This window comes from Ranitomeya imitator, chromosome 8, assembly GCF_032444005.1.
Source record: "Ranitomeya imitator isolate aRanImi1 chromosome 8, aRanImi1.pri, whole genome shotgun sequence".
In the NCBI taxonomy this organism is placed as follows: domain Eukaryota; kingdom Metazoa; phylum Chordata; class Amphibia; order Anura; family Dendrobatidae; genus Ranitomeya; species Ranitomeya imitator.
In genome coordinates, this window is record NC_091289.1 from 188,015,105 (window position 1) to 188,033,118 (window position 18,014).

An 18,014-nucleotide genomic window follows, 5' to 3' on the forward strand; every position below is an offset into this window, starting at 1 on the left:
CTCTGAAGTCACAAGAATTATGAATGCAGCTCCGGCTATGTAACAGATGCCACCTAGGACGCTGTAACGAGCCAATATTCTCATGCTCGGAGCCGCGCCAACCCCCAACACTGTATGAAAAAATAAAAATAAAATAAGGCGTCAATAAAAAGTCTATGGTAATATAAATCCAATCTGGGTCGGGATAATTTTTTTCCACTTCAGCCTCGCTCACAATCCTCCAGTCTATTCATTACTGTCTTTTATAGTATTTTTATTTAATAAAACCTATTAGAGCTTCCATACAAATCTCTTTCCTTACGCCTCTATCTCTTCGCTGATCAATTTTTATACTGCTGACATCCCATCTTTACCATTTGCTCATTTAGAAATTCATAGGACCCGAGATGTGTCTCCCGGGGAGAAGGGCTATAAAATTTGTTGCGGCTGCCGGGCGCGCACGACTCGCTGATGTCCTATGACTAAATGCTTCGGAGAAAATAAAATTTGTTTCCGTAGTAAGCAGAACTGTTTAAATATTATTTATTTTTCTGCTTCATAGGAAATATATTGTGAAGTGCGGCATTGATTTAATACGCATCAATGTCTGTGTACACGCTCCCCCCAGAAAATTTATGAAACCTTTGTACAACTTCTTTAATTGAATTTTCCAAATCTCTCACCACACACAAATAATCAATATCTCCAGCAGTGAGAAGCGCTCAGAATTATTACCGTCTTTCTTTTCAATTCTGTTGTCATCAGCACATCGCCGGCACCTGGATATCTGCAATAACCGAGGAGGCAGTAATGGATCCGTCTTCAGGAGGCTCGTAGGACGTTGGGGGCAGCCGGACCCACATCGATTCGTTCTCGAAGGCTCGTTAGCGCTTGATACAAATCTGTCTAATTGTAAATTAACGGAACTCGGAGTCGGTGCTTCACGTTTACAGGCCAGGTACATTGGATTGCGAGTTCTTCGGGCGACAGCAGTGATTATATACGTGACGGAGACATATTGTATCTGTTCCCTGGAATGTGAATGGATCCAGAACCAGAGATGATGATGAATAGATCATTCAGGAGCAGAAACATATCAGATACGAGAGGGTTAGAGATGATGAGATAGAATAGATGACCGAAAGTCTGTGCCCCCTGCAGATCCCCCTACAGGAGCTTTCCCGACCTCCATCTACAGATATTATGGCTCCGCTCTTCTAGGAAGGATTTCTATGAGATTTTGGAGGAGTCTGGGGGATTTTCTGCACCTTCATCCAGAAGAGCATTTTTGGGATCAGACCCTGATGTTGGGGGGAAGGTCGGGCTCACAACATCCATTACATGATGGGGCGGGGGTCCGGGCTCTGTGCGGCCCCTCATGTTTTCCCCCTGGGACAGATAAGGGTCTTCTCCAAACTGTTCCCACAAAGCTGAATCTACGATTGTCCACAATGTCTTGTGCTGAAGATTAAGATTTCCATTCATTAGTATTAAGGGGCCGCCCCTTGTTAAGTCTATAGCATTATCTTCCACCATCCGTACAGGGGCCACAATGCAGTCGGGGGGGGGGGGAAAAACGTCCTCCTGGAATCACCAAACCCAGACTCCGCCATCAGACAAAGATAGAGTGTGATCCATCACTGCACAGAACACATCTCCTCCAGAGTCCAGTGGTGGCGGCGTAACACTACTCCATCCGACGCTCGGCATTGTGCTTGGTGATGTACGGCTGCATGCAGCTGCTTACCCATGAAGCTCTCAGCAGAGGCGCACTGTTTGTGCTGATGTTACATCAGAGGAAGTCTGGACTGTGCCGTTACGGGGTCAGCAGGGCGGTGGTGACTTTTCTGCCCTCTGCTCCTCAGCACTTGGCCCCCTGCTCTGTAACGTTGCGGAGTCTTCACTTCGTGGCTGAGTTGTTGCAATTCCTTCCATAATATCACTGACGGGAAGATTCTGGAGAGAAGAAGTGTCATAGACGGACTTGTTACCCCGGCGGCTCCTATTACAGGTGGTGTCAGTGAGTTCTGCAGCACCGGCCGCTCTGTCACTTTAGTAAAAGCGGACAGCATGGCGGGGGGCCGGAGGTTATACACAGTGAAGTAAGGGGCCGGAGGTTATACACCGGAGCAATGGGGCCTGATGTTAATCATGGGGGCCTGAATGACGAACCTAGAATTCAATGATGACGGCGTGTGGCCGATCGCTTCTCTCCATGTAGATAGGATTTAACTTGACACATTGGTGGAAAGAGATAAATAAATATGAAGATTATAATGGATAGATTGGATTCGTTGCATTTTAACGGTCAGTAAAAAGCGCCATTTTGCCCATGTGAACAGAGACGTAGGAGAAGAGCCCTAAAACTAACTTTGCATTAGGGCTTTGGAGCTTCACATTCTGCGTCAGAGATCTGAAGAATTCATCGATATTCTTTATCAGTTGAAGTAAAAACCATCTGATGTAATAATAGAGGCCAGTGAAAATCCTTTACATCTAGGTTGGATTATTCCGGGACCTTGTTTCTTAGACTAGAACAAGAAGAGAAACCGACAAAATCAATTAGGATATTTCTGTTTCTAATAACTATTCTTGTGAATTTCTTTGACTGAGCAGAGTCCTGCTATGGCCTCGTCGTTGCCGATTCCTGTTCCCGTCGTGGGTCAGGGGTCCTTGCACTTTGCCGATGCTCCACCACAGCGTGCTGGAAAGCTCCACGGGGGTCACACTGGGAAGGTGTAAGGCGACATATCTCAGGAAAGAAATCTAACGAGCAGTTTTCACACTGTAATGTTGGGGGTTTTGGTGTCTCGAGCCCTGGTGACCCTCGTATTACTTTGTAGGGTCCATCTTCAGCATTGGTGATAGGAGACCCGTGAAGCGGACGGACCGCCAGGATATGACGAGGCGAGAGCGATGCTCCTGACAGATTTTATGTCTTGGCTCAGTTTGCCGATTTGCGGTTAGAAAATATTTTGTTTACAGTAAATGCCGGTCACGGGCGAACAATGGCTCCGTTTTTACCGCCTGTACGAGATAACGATATAGGGGCCACACATAATGGCCGCCATTCATGCGCTGATGTTCTCTACTAGGTTGTTTTAAGGAAAGCTTGTTCAAGTAAAGTAAATAAATTTCATGCTTCTCCATGTGACGATAATGTGACATTCTGGCAAGAGCGAGCCGCAGAACGGTCACGGGTTTAAAGTTATCTGAGCAGAACTAATCAAAAGTAATCACGAAAAAAACATCCAAAAACAACGAGGAAGAACAAGAACAGCGGCTCTCGCTCCACATTCCCATCACCTTATTCAAACTCAATCATTTTATCACTGGATTATTATATCTTTATCTCATCTGTTCAATATTATAACGAAGATCCACGTCCCAAAGCAGGAAACCAGCAAGCAATAGGTTATAAACATCCTGTCCATAGCAAAAGCTAATCCAAAGTTACAACCTGTTTTATACTCCAGAGCGGCACTCATTATTCTGCTGGTGCAGTCACTGTGTACATACATTACATTACTGATCCTGAGTTACATCCTGTATTATACTCCAGAGCTGCACTCACTATTCTGCTGGTGCAGTCACTGTGTACATACATTACATTACTGATCCGGAGTTACATCCTGTATTATACTCCAGAGCTGCACTCACTATTCTGCTGGTGCAGTCACTGTGTACATACATTACATTACTGATCCTGAGTTACATCCTGTATTATACTCCAGAGCTGCACTCACTATTCTGCTGGTGCAGTCACTGTGTACATACATTACATTACTGATCCTGAGTTACATGCTGTATTATACTCCAGAGCTGCACTCACTATTCTGCTGGTGCAGTCACTGTGTACATACATTACATTACTGATACCGAGTTACATCCTGTATTATACCCCAGAGCTGCACTCACTATTCTGCTGGTGCAGTCACTGTGTACATACATTACATTACTGATCCTGAGTTACATCCTGTATTATACTCCAGAGCTGCACTCACTATTCTGCTGGTGCAGTCACTGTGTACATACATTACATTACTGATCCTATACTAATCCCGAGTTACATTCTGTATTATACTCCAGAGCTGCACTCACTATTCTGCTGTTTAGCAAGACTTCCTTAGCTCAGTAGTTTGTTTTCCTGCGTCATATGACGATGCAATTCCTGATACGAAACGGCACTGAAAAAAAGCAGTGTATATTGGGGGTATTTCTGTTCTGAACCTGGCAGAATTGTGAATGCAGCTCTTGTCTTTAACAGATTACTTTGAGCTACAGTTCTGGTGTCATTGTGATTGCAGCTCATCGGCTTTTCTCAGAAACGTACTCACAATGTGACAACAGATATGGCGGTACTTCCTGGTGTCACTTTTGAAAAGATGGCGGCTAGCTGTAAGAAAACAGACAAAATGTTACGGTATGGGTGAAAACGTAAATCGCTAAAGCTAAATTAAAGGGGCGGTCAGGAAATTCTCCGACATTCGATAATAGACCATAATTGTAGGAGAACTCCGTACGGTCCCCGGAGCCCCTGGTAGACGACAGTCCTTACTGTTCCCAGGTCTCCAAAGCGTTAAATTACAAGACAGAATTGGCTCTAGGGTTTTTCTTGTCGCCCAAAAGTCATAAATTCTGGACCAGTTCTTGAAAACGGAGAGAAGGGAAATAAATATTGAATTTTGTGTTAAAGTGCTGGAATCGACAAAAGTTCCCGTCTCTTTCCAAATTCTTTTTCCATAAGTTTTCTGCAACAAGGCTGCAGCTGACAAGGGGCCGAGCCTGTAAATGCTGCATGTGCCCGACGCTGCTGGGCAAGGTTACGCCGCGCTCCAGGATCGTGATGAACGGTCGGCACCTGTCCTCAGGGCGAGTTATAACTCCATCCATACAGCTGGTAAATCACGGATCCCCTGTCGCCCCCATGATGCGCATAGTCACAGCGTTCCCCCCACTAACACGGAAGTCAGGTAGGAAGTATCACTGCCCTGCATGACAATACGAGCAGACCCCAGCAGGGGGGAGAGCGGCCCCTTTACTGCTGCCCGGCAGGTGAAGGGGAATTTGTCCTTTTTTCTTGTGTGTTTTTGTTTATAAATCACAAAAAAACAAATTAGCAGCAATGTGATGTGTTTGTGTAACTGGTGTGAATGGGGACGGACGAATAAAAAGCTCAGGAAGTGGTTTTACTTCTCACCTAATGATCTGAGGAGGGATCCTGGGGATCTGTGCAATGGCTTACATACAATGATGGAGTACAGCACCCCTAGAGGTCAATGCAGGTATAACAGTAATATAGGCTGGATGTAAGGTATGTGCGTCTCTCCCAGTAATATAGGCTGGATGTAAGGTATGTGCGTCTCTCCCAGTAATATAGGCTGGATGTGAGGTCTGTGTGTCTCTCCCAGTAATATAGGCTGTATGTGAGGCAGGTGTGTGTATCTTCCAGTAATATAGTCTGGATGTGAGGTCTGTGCATCTCTCCCAGTAATATAGTCTGGATGTAAGGTATGTGCGTCTCTCCCAGTAATATAGGCTGGATGTAAGGTATGTGCGTCTCTCCCAGTAATATAGGCTGGATGTGAGATCTGTGCGCCTCTCCCAGTAAAGGCCCCGTCACACTTAGCGACGCTACAGCGATCCCGACAACGATACGACCTGTCAGGGATCGTTGCTGCGTCGCTATGTGGTCGCTGGTGAGATGTCAAACAGTGAGATCTCCCCAACGACGCAGCAGCGATGCGGCGACCTGTAGCGACCTGTACAACGATGTCACATGGCAGCTATTTCATGACGATTAACAGACCTCAATGAGGGACGTCCTGTCATCAGGTCGTTGGTAAGGTGTCAAACACAGCGATGTGTGCTACCCAGCGGGACCTCAACGACCAAAAAAAGGTCCAGGCCATTCCGACACGACCAGCGATCTCACAGCAGGGGCCTGGTCGCTGCTACGTGTCACACATAGCGAGATCGCTACTGAGGTCGCTGTTGCGTCACAAAACTTGTCACTCAGCAGCGATCTCGCTTTGTGTGACGGGGGCTTAATATAGGCTAGATGTAAGGTATGTGCGTCTCTCCCAGTAATATAGGCTGGATGTGAGGTCTGTGTATCTCTCCCAGTAATATAGGCTGGATGTGAGGTATGTGCGTCTCTCCCAGTAATATAGGCTGGATGTAAGGTATGTGCGTCTCTCCCAGTAATATAGGCTGGATGTGAGATCTGTGCGTCTCTCCCAGTAATATAGGCTGGATGTAAGGTATGTGCGTCTCTCCCAGTAATATAGGCTGGATGTAAGGTATGTGCGTCTCTCCCAGTAATATAGGCTGGATGTGAGGTATGTGCGTCTCTCCCAGTAATATAGGCTGGATGTGAGGCATGTGCGTCTCTCCCAGTAATATAGGCTGGATGTGAGGCATGTGCGTCTCTCCCAGTAATATAGGCTGGATGTGAGATTTGTGCATCTCTCCCAGTAATATAGGCTGGATGTAAGGTATGTGCGTCTCTCCCAGTAATATAGGCTGGATGTGAGGCATGTGCGTCTCTCCCAGTAATATAGGCTGGATGTGAGGCATGTGCGTCTCTCCCAGTAATATAGGCTGGATGTGAAGTATGTGCGTCTCTCCCAGTAATATAGGCTGGATGTAAGGTATGTGCGTCTCTCCCAGTAATATAGGCTGGATGTGAGATGTGTGTCTCTCCCAGTAATATAGGCTGAATGTAAGGTATGTGCGTCTCTTCCAGTAATATAGGCTGGATGTGTGCTGTGTGTGTATCCAGGGTGCAGCTGCCTTAACGAGATAAATGTATCGCACAGCTTTTATCTTCTTTCCTCCTTATTTATAGTCCATTTTCTCTGCCCTCCAAGACTGTATGTGCTTTCTCTCCTTTCCACTTTTTATAAATCTGTGTCTAGCCCCCTTCCCTCCCTGATGCCATCTCTACCTCTGAGAGAAGTGAGAGGGAGAAGACAGAGCAGCAGAACCTGAAGTTGGAGCTCTGACTGATTTATAACATGTGTCTGTATCACTCAGCTAAACAAAAAGGATTTAGACTCTGCAGCATAATGGAACACTTTTAATGAAAGTCATTTATAAAATTTGCTTAATTCAGAAAGCAAATAAGAAAAAACAAAGTTGTGCTAAGGTGTACCAGATGACTTAGGCTTGAGCTGTGAGAAAATAAAATCTGCTCCAGCAGCCATAGATTTGCATCATTTTCTGTTTTCCATTTTCTATGTCTAAAATATTGCGGCCGTGCACGCCCTTGGGGCCAGACCCACTGTCACCTTATGATAAAATTGTGACTTTACCCCCAAAAATGTATTACTACATGTACACCTTTGGGCATTTAGGTCCTTACCTCTGCATGCAGTCAATGAATAGATGCTTTCTGATTACAGCTTTGAGGCTTCAAGTCCATCCGGAGATAATACTTCTCACAGATGAAAGTTTGTTACAATGTATCATTGCAGACACCAACAAGCCATCAGGACAAGAGAGGAGATTTGTCTCAGAGGATTGCAGGACAGGATGCAAATGTAGGAACTTCCCAGCTGTGAGAGACATTATGGCAGGACTCACTGGTGTTTTAAATTCTGCATCTTTAAGATCTGTGCATGCTGTCACTGAATAGAAACCAATCATGCCTCCTTAGAGAACATTGAATCTGCAAGTTGCATTTTCACAAACACCACCAGCCTCCAAAAAAATAAAAATAAAAATGGCTGTGCTGACTGTGCGCTGGCGACAGGTGGTCCCGCAGAGCAAGGCAGGGGGCTTGTATTTTCAGATGACAAGCAGGTGAGAGCAGCAGGACATTTCTTGCATTCAGCAGGGGAAAGTATTTTCAGAACATAGAAACGGAAAATGTCCCTTTTAGGCCAAAGGTCTGAAAAAGCAAAGATCAGAGTGACAAGGGTAAATGGGTGCAAAACCTGCAGCTAGTTGCCCGCATAAGGCGAGGGTCCCGCAGACTTATAAATGTGCCGTAAAGCAAATCTGTTACAATGTGTCAGCGCAGCATAAATGTATCAGTCCAAACTGTTTAGGTTGCGGAGCATTTTCCAGACTGAAAACAATGCTCCGCTGATAGCAGGGTTAGGCCTCAGTTTTCACATTCACAGCAAACAGAGATCTTGAAAACGGTCGCACAAATGTCAGAGTTCTAGAAATATTCAGCGATTACATTTTTGTTTTTAAACACCTGAATGTTCTGCAGTCAGCGGTCGCTTTATCTGCTGCATCGGGAACGTCTGCACGCCGCCGTCCTGGGGCCAAATGTCCTGAGAGAGAGAAGTCTAATCCACCGGTGGTAGCAAGGAATACGCCACCTGGACAAGGAGCAAAAACAAACATGTGTCACCGCTACGAAGATGTGGAAGCCCCCAATCATCATAAATGACGGTGAGCGCTACAGATACAAAATGGTAATATCCCTTTAAGCACAGGTTGAAGAAATACACTGAAACTACCACTTTAAATTTTTTTTCCCCAGCCCCTTTAAAAAAACAAAAAAAACAATACACAACTTTTTTGTTATGGTGGGATGGTTATTTAATATTATGACATAGATGGTGGCACAGGACTTAGATGGGGGGCGACGTTCTGCACCACCAGCGATCAACTGCTGCTCCGGATGTAACTAGTGAGCACAGGCAGGACAGCACCACACACCATGTAGTGGCCATTCCCGTTTACTGCAGCTCGGCTTCTATTAGGTGACACTCAGCGTAGTGAAATACGGTCCGTTTTTTACGGCCGTAATACGCAGAAAAAAATCCAAAAATAGTGTTCTGTATGTAATCCGTTGCCAAAGGTGTGGTCGCGTATTTTGCGCATGTAATGCTGCGTATGTAATCCGTATGACATCCGTAATGCGTTTTTTTCCACGCAACCTGACAAAATGGACATTTAACGGTTTTGGAGGCTGAAATTAATTTAAATCAGCATCAGCAACCCTATTTAAGGCCTCTACAACAGGTGGCACCCTCCCATATGGCCATTTAGTGGTTGTGCATCTGTTGTGTTGTGGTAAGGTTTGCACCATGTCTGACCTACTGCACTTCACCCCAACTCAGCGGGTTTTTGTTTAACTGGGTCTGGTCGCGTCGGTTTGGCCAGCCATACCCTGTGATTGTTGATCCGCGAAGGAGGAGAATTAGAATGTGGGTGCATCCTCTTCTGACCCAACGCCTCCCTAAAGGCCATTTCCAGAGGCTTTATACAGCTCCGCGGTCACATCCTGATCAGTTCTACCTATACTGTCGAATGACAATACCAACATTTGACATCTTGTTGGAGACAGTACGTCCAGGACTCACGTATCAGGACACGTAAAGCCAGAGGAGCGTCTTCTCCTTACCTTATGGTATGTATTCAACATCTTCACATACTGTATGTTGACGATGTTTTTTTTTTTCAGGGTTGTTTGCCAGCAGCTATTTTAAAATATATGTGTTACTTTGGATAAAAACAAAAGAAAAATATGTATTTTTAATGTTCTACTTATGTGCAGTAGGTAAATATCGATTAATTTCATTGGTATTCCTGTGTTTTTTATTAAACATACTTGCGCTCTCATGTTTTATCAAAACTATTGTTACATAATTAATATGATTTTTGGGGGGTCCTTTCAGCTTCCTGTCAACTGGATTGTCTTGTGCGGGACTACACCTGGAGTTTCTCATTGGTCGCTCCACCATTTCTGGCATTGTGCGCTCAACATGTAGTGAAATATGGTCGAGACTACATGAACTTGTCACGCCTGAGCCAAAAAATGGCAGATTGGCTCAAAATAGCCCGTGGATTCAATGACGCTTGTGACTTCCTACACTGCATTGGAGCCCTGGATGGGAAACAGATCAGGGTGCGTAAGCCGCCGAACTCTGGCTCCCAATTCTACAGTTATAAGCAGTTTTTCTCTGTAGTTCTGTAACTACAGGTTTATAATTGTAGACATTGGGGCCTATGGGCGAACAGGAGACTCTAGGGTCTTCAATTCGTCCATTATGGGTCGGCGGCTACGTGAAAACCAGTTAGACCTCCCACCACCACGACAACTCCCAGGCTCCAATGCTGAAGCACTGCCATATGTTCTTGTGAGAGATGAGGCCTTATCCCAGGCGCAACCTGGATCACCGGCGGCGTTTTTGAGGTTTTCCAGGGCGTGTAGACTGGTGGAGTGTGCCTTTGGGATTCTGTGTGCCAAATGGCGTCTCCTCCAGTCTGCAATTCAGCTGACTGAACCCCTACTATTAACCCCAAGGGTGGTTTGCACGTTAATGACCGGGCCAATTTTTACAATTCTGACCACTGTCCCTGTATGAGGTTATAACTCTGAAACGCTTCAACGGATCCCGGTGATTCTGACATTGTTTTCTCGTGACATATTGTACTTCATGATAGTGGTAAAATTTCTTTGATATTACCTGCACTTATTTGTAAAAAAAAAATAAAATGGAAATTTGGTGAAAATTTCGCAATTTTCCAACTTTGAATTTTTATGCAATCACAGAGATATGTCACACAAAATACATAACATTTCCCACATGTCTACTTTACATCAGCACAATTTTGGAACCAACATTTTTTTTTGTTATAAGGGTTAAAAGTTGACCAGAAATTTCTCATTTTTACAACACCATTTATTTTTAGGGACCACATCTCGTTTGAAGTCATTTTGAGGGGTCTATATGATAGAAAATACCCAAGTGTGACACCATTCTAAAAACTGCACCTCAAAAGGTGCTCAAAACCACATTCAAGAAGTTTATTAACCCTTCTGGTGCTTCACAGGAATTTTTGGAATGTTTAAATAAAAATGACCATTTAACTTTTTTTTCACACAAAATTTATTTCAGCTCCAATTTGTTTTATTTTCCCAAGGGTAAGAGAACAAATTGGACCCCCAAAGTTGTTGTGCAATTTGTCCTGAGTATGCTGATACCCCGTATGTGGGGGTAAACGACTGTTTGGGCGCATGGCAGAGCTCGGAAGGAGCGCCGTTTGACTTTTCAATGCAAAATTGACTGGAATTGAGATGGGACACCATGTCACGTTTGGAGAGCCTCTGATGTGCCTAAACATTAAACCCCCCCCCACAAGTGACACCATTTTGGAAAGTAGACCCCCTAAGGAACTTATCTAGATGTGTTTTGAGAGCTTTGAACCCCCACGTGTTTCACTAGTGAAAATAATTTTTTTTTTCACAAAAATGATTTTTTAGCCCCCAGTTTTGTATTTTCACAAGGGTAACAGGATAAACTGGACCGCAAAAGTTGTCGTCCAATTTGTCCCGAGTACGCTGATACCCCTTATGTGTGTGTGTGTGTGTGGGGGGGGGAACCACTGTTTGGGCGCATGGCAGAGCTCGGAAGGGAAGGAGCACCATTTGGAATGCAGACTTAGATGGATTGGTCTGCAGGCGTCATGTTACATTTGCAGAGCCCCTGATGCACCTAATCAGTAGAAACCCCCCACAAGTGACCCCATATATTGGAAACTAGACCCCCCAAGGAACTTATCTAGATGTGTTGTGAGAACTTCCAAAGAATAACAAGAGAACTTGGACCCCAAAAGTTGTTGTCCAATGTGTCCTGAGTACGCTGATACCCCATATGTTGGGGTAAACCCCTGTTTGGGCACACGGGAGAGCTCGGAAGGGAAGGAGCACTGTTTTACTTTTTCAACGCGAATTGGCTGGAATTGAGATCGGACGCCATGTCGTGTTTGGAGAGCCCCTGATGTGCCTAAACAGTGGAAACCCCCCAATTATAACTGAAACCCTAATCCAAACACACCCCTAACTCTAATCCTAACCGTAAATGTAATCCAAACCCTAACTTTAGCCCCCACCCTAATGGGAAAATGGAAATAATTTTTATTTTATTATTTTTCCTTAACTAAGGGGGTGATGAAGGGGTGTTTGAATTACTTTTATAGCGTTTTTTTATAACGGATTTTTATGATTGGCAGCTGTCACACACTAAAAGACGCTTTTTATAGCAAAGTTTTTGCGTCTCCACATTTTGAGAGCTATAATTTTTCCATATTTTGGTCCACAGAGTCATGTGAGGTCTTGTTTTTTGCGAGACGAGTTGACCTTTTTATTGGTAACATTTTCGGGCACGTGACATTTTTTGATCGCTTTTTATTCCGATTTTTGTGAGGCAGAATGACGAAAAACCAGCTATTCATGAATTTCTTTGGGGGAGGCGTTTATACCGTTCCGCGTTTGGTAAAATTGATAAAGCAGTTTTATTCTTCAGGTCAGTACGATTACAGCGATACCTCATTTATATTTTTTTATGTTTTGGCGCTTTTATATGATAAAAGCCATTTTATAGAAAAAAATAATTATTTTGGCATCGCTTTATTCTGAGGACTATAACTTTTTTTTTAATTTTTTTTTGCTTATGATGCTGTATGGCAGCTCGTTTTTTTTTTTGCGGGACAAGATGACGTTTTCAGCGGTACCATGGATATTTATATCCGTCTTTTTGATCGCGTGTTATTCCACTTTTTGTTTGGCGGTATGTTAATAAAGCGTTGTTTTTTGCCTCTTTTCTTACGGTGTTCACTGAAGGACTTTGTCCCGGGGGGGACATCGCAGATCGCTGATCTGACAGCTTGCACAGCACTCTGTCAGATCGGCGATCTGACTTAGCGCTGCAGGCTTACCAGCACCTGCACTGTACCCAGAAGTAGTCCCTGCAGTACCCGGATGCAGCCCCGTGGCCATTTTGGATCCGGGGCCTGCAGGGATAGGAGGTAAGAGACCCTCGCAGCAACGCGATCCCATCACGTTGCTCCGAGGGTCTCAGGGAAGCACGCAGGGAGCCCCCTTCCCTGCGCGATGCTTCCCTATACCGCCGGAACACTGCGATCATGTTTGATCGCGGTGTGCCGGGGGTGGTCCGTGACCGCTCCTGGCACATAGTGCTGGATGTCAGCTGTGATAGTCAGCTGACACCCGGCCGTGATCGGCCGCACTCCCCCCGTGAGCGCGGCCGATCGCGCTGGACGTACTATCCAGTCAGTGGTCATACGGGCCCACCCCACCTCGACGGGATAGTACGTCCAATGTCAGAAAGGGGTTAATGAAGTTATTAAAGCGTGTATTGTTTTGCACAATTTTACGAGACTTCATGATTGTCCGTCATCTGTTATTGGTGAAGAAATGTTGCCCAATGTGAGTAGCCCTACACCACATGGCCCTCCTCCGCGCCGTCCCATTTCTGGAATAAAAGTGAGAGATATTTTCACAAATTATTTTGTTTCTCCTCAGGGTGCTACTCCCTGGCAAGATTATGCTGTTTCTCAGTTGTGATTACATTATTTTCAAAATATATTCTCACCATAAAATATTTTTTGCATAGAGAAACTGTACTCTGTTGTATTTACTTAATTACCAGATGTTTAAGAAAAGAGCATATGTGTGTGTAATGTAAGAATGATTGACACAAACGTCAATTGGCTTTTGACAACATTTTTTACTTATAGCAAAAGCCTTTTGTTCTTAACTTTAAACCATATTTGTTTCATATGGTTTTTTCTTTTTTTTTCCTGAAAACCACAACAGAACAAAGTTCGATTATAGCACAAATTTAACCAACACATGGTTAGGCGGAACAAATATAAACAAAAATAACTTGTGCTTACAGATTTCTGTAAGTTGGTGGAGGTGATGGCGGCAGCTCAGGTGGCCTTTGTTGGGCCAATCGTCCTTCACCCTGTGTGGATGCTGTGTGTTGCGTTTCGAAATACAGGCCTTGCTCATATTGGCCAGTTGTGTATTGTCCATAAGGGAACCCCCAATATGGCCATGTCGTCCAAACCAAGGTTGGGACCAGCCAAAATTGTGAAGGTTGGTTGTAGGCTGCCATATGGTACGGTGCTGGCCTTGGTTGATTTTGGGTGGGGAGGGGTTGAGGTGTAGGCACACGTGGAGGAGGTGCTTCAAATCCTGATTGACCATGCACCTGTTGAGGTCGTGGAACACGCAAGGGGTTAGGTGGTGAAAGCTGCCTTTCAATAAATTCCAAAGCCTCATAGGGGTCATTTGGGGAGGTGCATAAATCAATCAGCATTTGAATACACCCTCTCACACGTAGCCTCACCTCACGGGGAAGGGGACGAAGGTTCCGGGCAAGGCTACGAGCAAAGGCCTCCTCTCCATCATCTGTGGCTACCCTGGCAAAATGATTGAGGACACCAGCGTCCACATCCCTCCTACTGGCTTGCAGCTCTCTCCTTCTGCGGCCTCTGCGTAAAGCCCCAGCTGCCTGTGGGGAGGACACCAGTGGGACAGTAGGGCTGCTGCTGCTGTGCCCATGCTCTTCCTGGCTTCCAGGATCAGGTGCTGCTGAGGGTGGTGGTGCTGCATCTTCGACACTTGCTGCCGTCTCTTGTGATGCAGAAGCCGATTGGCCTCTTCTACCTCCATCCTTCCAGGTCCAAGATGGGCCTGCCACCTCTTCAACACTAACGGGATCAATCACAGCCTCAGAGTCCGACCCGGTCTCCCTGTCAGTGAGGATGGACTGTGCTCTTATTAAACAATAAAGCAAAAAAAAAAAAAAAAAAAAAATGAGTCATTTGCTAACATAAGTTTATTATACATCTGTGACCTCGTCTCCCGGTACTTACCTGCACGCAACCTCCGATCCTCACAAGATCTCCTACTCTACTCCCCTCTTATCTCCTCTTCCCACAATCGTATACAAGATTTCTATCGCGCATCACCCCTACTCTGGAACCCTCTACCCCAACATATCAGACTCTCGCCTACTATCGAAACCTTCAAAAAGAACCTGAAGACCCACCTCTTCCGACAAGCCTACAACCTGCAGTAACCACCGATCAACCAAACCGCTGCACGACCAGCTCTACCCTCACCTACTGTATCCTCACCCATCCCTTGTAGATTGTGAGCCCTCGCGGGCAGGGTCCTCTCTCCTCCTGTACCAGTTATGACTTGTATTGTTTAAGATTATTGTACCTGATTTTATTATGTATACCCCTCCTCACATGTAAAGCGCCATGGAACAAATGGCGCTATAATAATCAAAAATAATAACGAATTGTGTTGTGATGTTTTTACTTACGGTCTTAGATACATACTGGGATCCAAAAAGGAAAGTCGATCGTAGGATATGTACTTTTGCTTTTTTGGTGGAGTTGCTGACCAACGTCTTGCCCGCTGCTGCCTTTCCCGGCGATATTGGTCTCTGTTGCTGCGCCATCGTGTCATAACATCTTCCACTGCAATGACATGGTAAAAAATATTCTATAAGCTCATCCTAGCGGTTCTGAGATTACTTTTTCGTGACATATTGGGCTTCATGTTAGTGGTAAATTTAGGTCAATAAATTCTGAGTTTGTGATAATTGCGAAATTTTTGCCAAATTTCGGGTTTTTATCACATTTTGAACTTTTATTCTGTTAAACCAGAGAGTTGTGTGACACAAAATAGTTAAATAACATTTCCCACATGTCTCCTTTACATCAGCACAATTTTGGAAACAATTTTTTTGCTAGGAAGTTATAAGGGTTAAAATTTGACCAGCGATCTCATTTTTACAACGAAATTTACAAAACCAGTTTTTTTTTTTTTAGGGACCACCTCACATTTGAAGTCAGTTTGAGGGGTCTATATGGCTGAAAATATCCAAAAGTGATACCATTCTAAAAACTGCACCCCTCAAGGTACTCAAAACCACATTCACGAAGTTTATTAACCCTTCAGGTGCTTCACAGCAGCAGAAGCGACATGGAAGGAAAAAAAATGAACATTTAACTTTTTAGTCACAAAAATGATCTTTTAGCAACAATTTTTTTATTTTTCCAATGGTAAGAGGAGAACTGAACCACGAAAGTTGTTGTCCAATTTGGCCTGAGTACGCTGATACCTCATATGTGGGGGTAAACCACTGTTTGGGCGCACGGCAGGGCTTGGAAGGAGTGCCATTTGACTTTTGGAATGAAAAATTGGCTCCACTCTTTGGCGGACACCATGTCACGTTTGGAGAGCCCCCCTGTGCCTAAAAATTGGAGCTCCCCCACAAGTGACAGCATTTTGGAAACTAGACGCCCCAAGGAACTTATCTAGATGCATAGTGAGCACTTTAAAACCCCAGGTGCTTCACAAATTGATCCGTAAAAATGAAAAAGTACTTTTTTTTCCACAAATTCTTTTAGCCTCAATTTTTTCCATTTTCACATGGGCAACAGGATAAAATGGATCCTAAAATTTGTTGGGCAATTTCTCCCGAGTACACCGATACGTCACATGTGGGGGTAAACTACTGTTTGGGCACATGGTAAGGCTCGGAAGGGAAGGAGCGCCATTTGACTTTTTGAATGAAAAATTATCTCCATCGTTAGCGGACACCATGTCGCGTTTGGAGAGACTTTGTGTGCCTAAACATTGGAGATCCCCCACAAGTGACCCCATTTTGGAAGCTAGACCCCCCAAGGAACTTATCTAGATGCATATTGAGCACTTTAAAACCCCAGGTGCTTCACAGAAGTTTATAACGCAGAGCCATGAAAATAAAAAATTTTTCTTTCCTCAAAAATGATTTTTTAGCCTGGAATTTCCTATTTTGCCAAGGGTAATAGGAGAAATTGGACCACAAATGTTGTTGTTCAGTTTGTCCAGAGTACGCGGATACCCCATATGTGGGGGTAAACCACTGTTTGGGTGCACCGCAGGGCTCGGAAGGGAAGGCACGCCATTTGACTTTTTAAATGAAAAATTAGCTCCAATCATTAGCAGACACCATGTCACATTTGGAGAGCCCCTGTGTGCCTAAACAATAGAAACCCCCCACAAGTGACCCTATTTTGGAAACTAGACCCCCCAAGGAACTTATCTAGATATGTGGTGAGCACTTTGAACCCCGAAGTGCTTCACAGACGTTTACAACGCAGAGCCGTGAAAATAAAAAATCATTTTTCTTTGGACCCCAGTAATTGTTGTGCAGTTTGTCCTGAGTATGCTGGTACCCCTTTGCACCTCATGCTGCTGAACATATTGGCTGGATTCATACCCACCCCCAATATGGCCATGTCGTCCAAACCCAGGTTGGGACCAGCCTACAGTACTAGGTCTGGAAAAGTGGCCATATTGGGAAGGTTGGTTGTAGGCTGCCATATGGTACGGTGCTGGCCTTGGTTGATTTTAGGTGGGGAGGGGTTGAGGTGTAGGCACACGTGGAGGAGGTGCTTCAAATCCTGATTGACCATGCACCTGTTGAGGTCGTGGAAGACGCAAGAGGTTATGTGGTGAAAGCTGCCTTCTTTCAATAAATTCCAAAACCTCATAGGGGTCATTTGGGGAGGTGCATAAATCAATCAGCATTTGAATACACCCTCTCACACGTAGCCTCACCTCACGGGGAAGGGGACGAAGGTATCGGGCAAGGCTACGAGCAAAGGCCTCCTCACCATCATCGTGGGCTGCCCTGGCAAAATGATTGAGGACACCAGCGTCCACATCCCTCCTACTGGCTTGCAGCTCTCTCCTTCTGTGGCCTCTGCGTAGAGCCCCAGCTGCCTGTGGGGAGGACACCAGTGGGACAGTAGGGCTGCTGCTGCTGTGCCCATGTTCTTCCTGGCTTCCAGGATCAGGTGCTGCTGAGGGTGGTGGTGCTGCATCTTCGACACTTGCTGCTGTCTCATGTGATGCAGAAGCCGATGGACCTGGAAGGATGGAGGTAGAAGAGGCCAAAGATGGGCCTGCCACCTCTTCAACACTAACGGGATCAATCACAGCCTCAGAGTCCGACCCGGTCTCCCTGTCAGTGAGGATGTACTATGCTCTGTAATTAAACAATAAAGCAAAAAAAAAAAAAAAAAATAATAATAGTTGAGTCATTTGCTAACATAAGTTTATTATACATCTGAACTCGTCTCCCGGTACTTACCTACACGCAACCTCCGATCCTCACAAGATCTCCTACTCTACTCCCTCTTATCTCCTCTTCCCACAATCGTATACAAGATTTCTCTCGCGTATCACCCATACT

At 45.0% G+C, this 18,014-nt stretch overlaps 1 protein-coding gene across 1 annotated transcript; it reads right to left on the reverse strand.

Moving 5' to 3' along the window:
- Positions 1-7,045: 7,045 nt before the first annotated feature.
- Positions 7,046-17,790, reverse strand: LOC138648426 (uncharacterized). The gene is made up of 4 exons (XM_069738191.1): positions 17,434-17,790; positions 15,090-15,246; positions 13,645-14,532; positions 7,046-8,315 (listed from the first exon to the last, which is right to left on the reverse strand). Exons 2-4 carry the CDS (start codon positions 15,233-15,235, stop codon positions 8,216-8,218), a joined length of 1,134 nt encoding a protein of 377 aa, XP_069594292.1. The 5' UTR covers positions 15,236-15,246; positions 17,434-17,790; the 3' UTR covers positions 7,046-8,215.
- Between the last annotated feature and the right edge of the window lie 224 nt (positions 17,791-18,014).

Coding starts and splice junctions, on each gene's coding strand:
- LOC138648426 (XM_069738191.1), bottom strand. CDS start 15,235: ATGACACGATGGCGCAGCAACAGAGACCAATATCGCCGGGAAAGGCAG. Junction 14,533..15,089: donor CCCAGTATGTATCTAAGACC/GTAAGTAAAAAC, acceptor TTGTTTAATAAG/AGCACAGTCCATCCTCACTG. Junction 8,316..13,644: donor CCACCAACTTACAGAAATCT/GTAAGCACAAGT, acceptor CTCCTTGTCCAG/GTGGCGTATTCCTTGCTACC.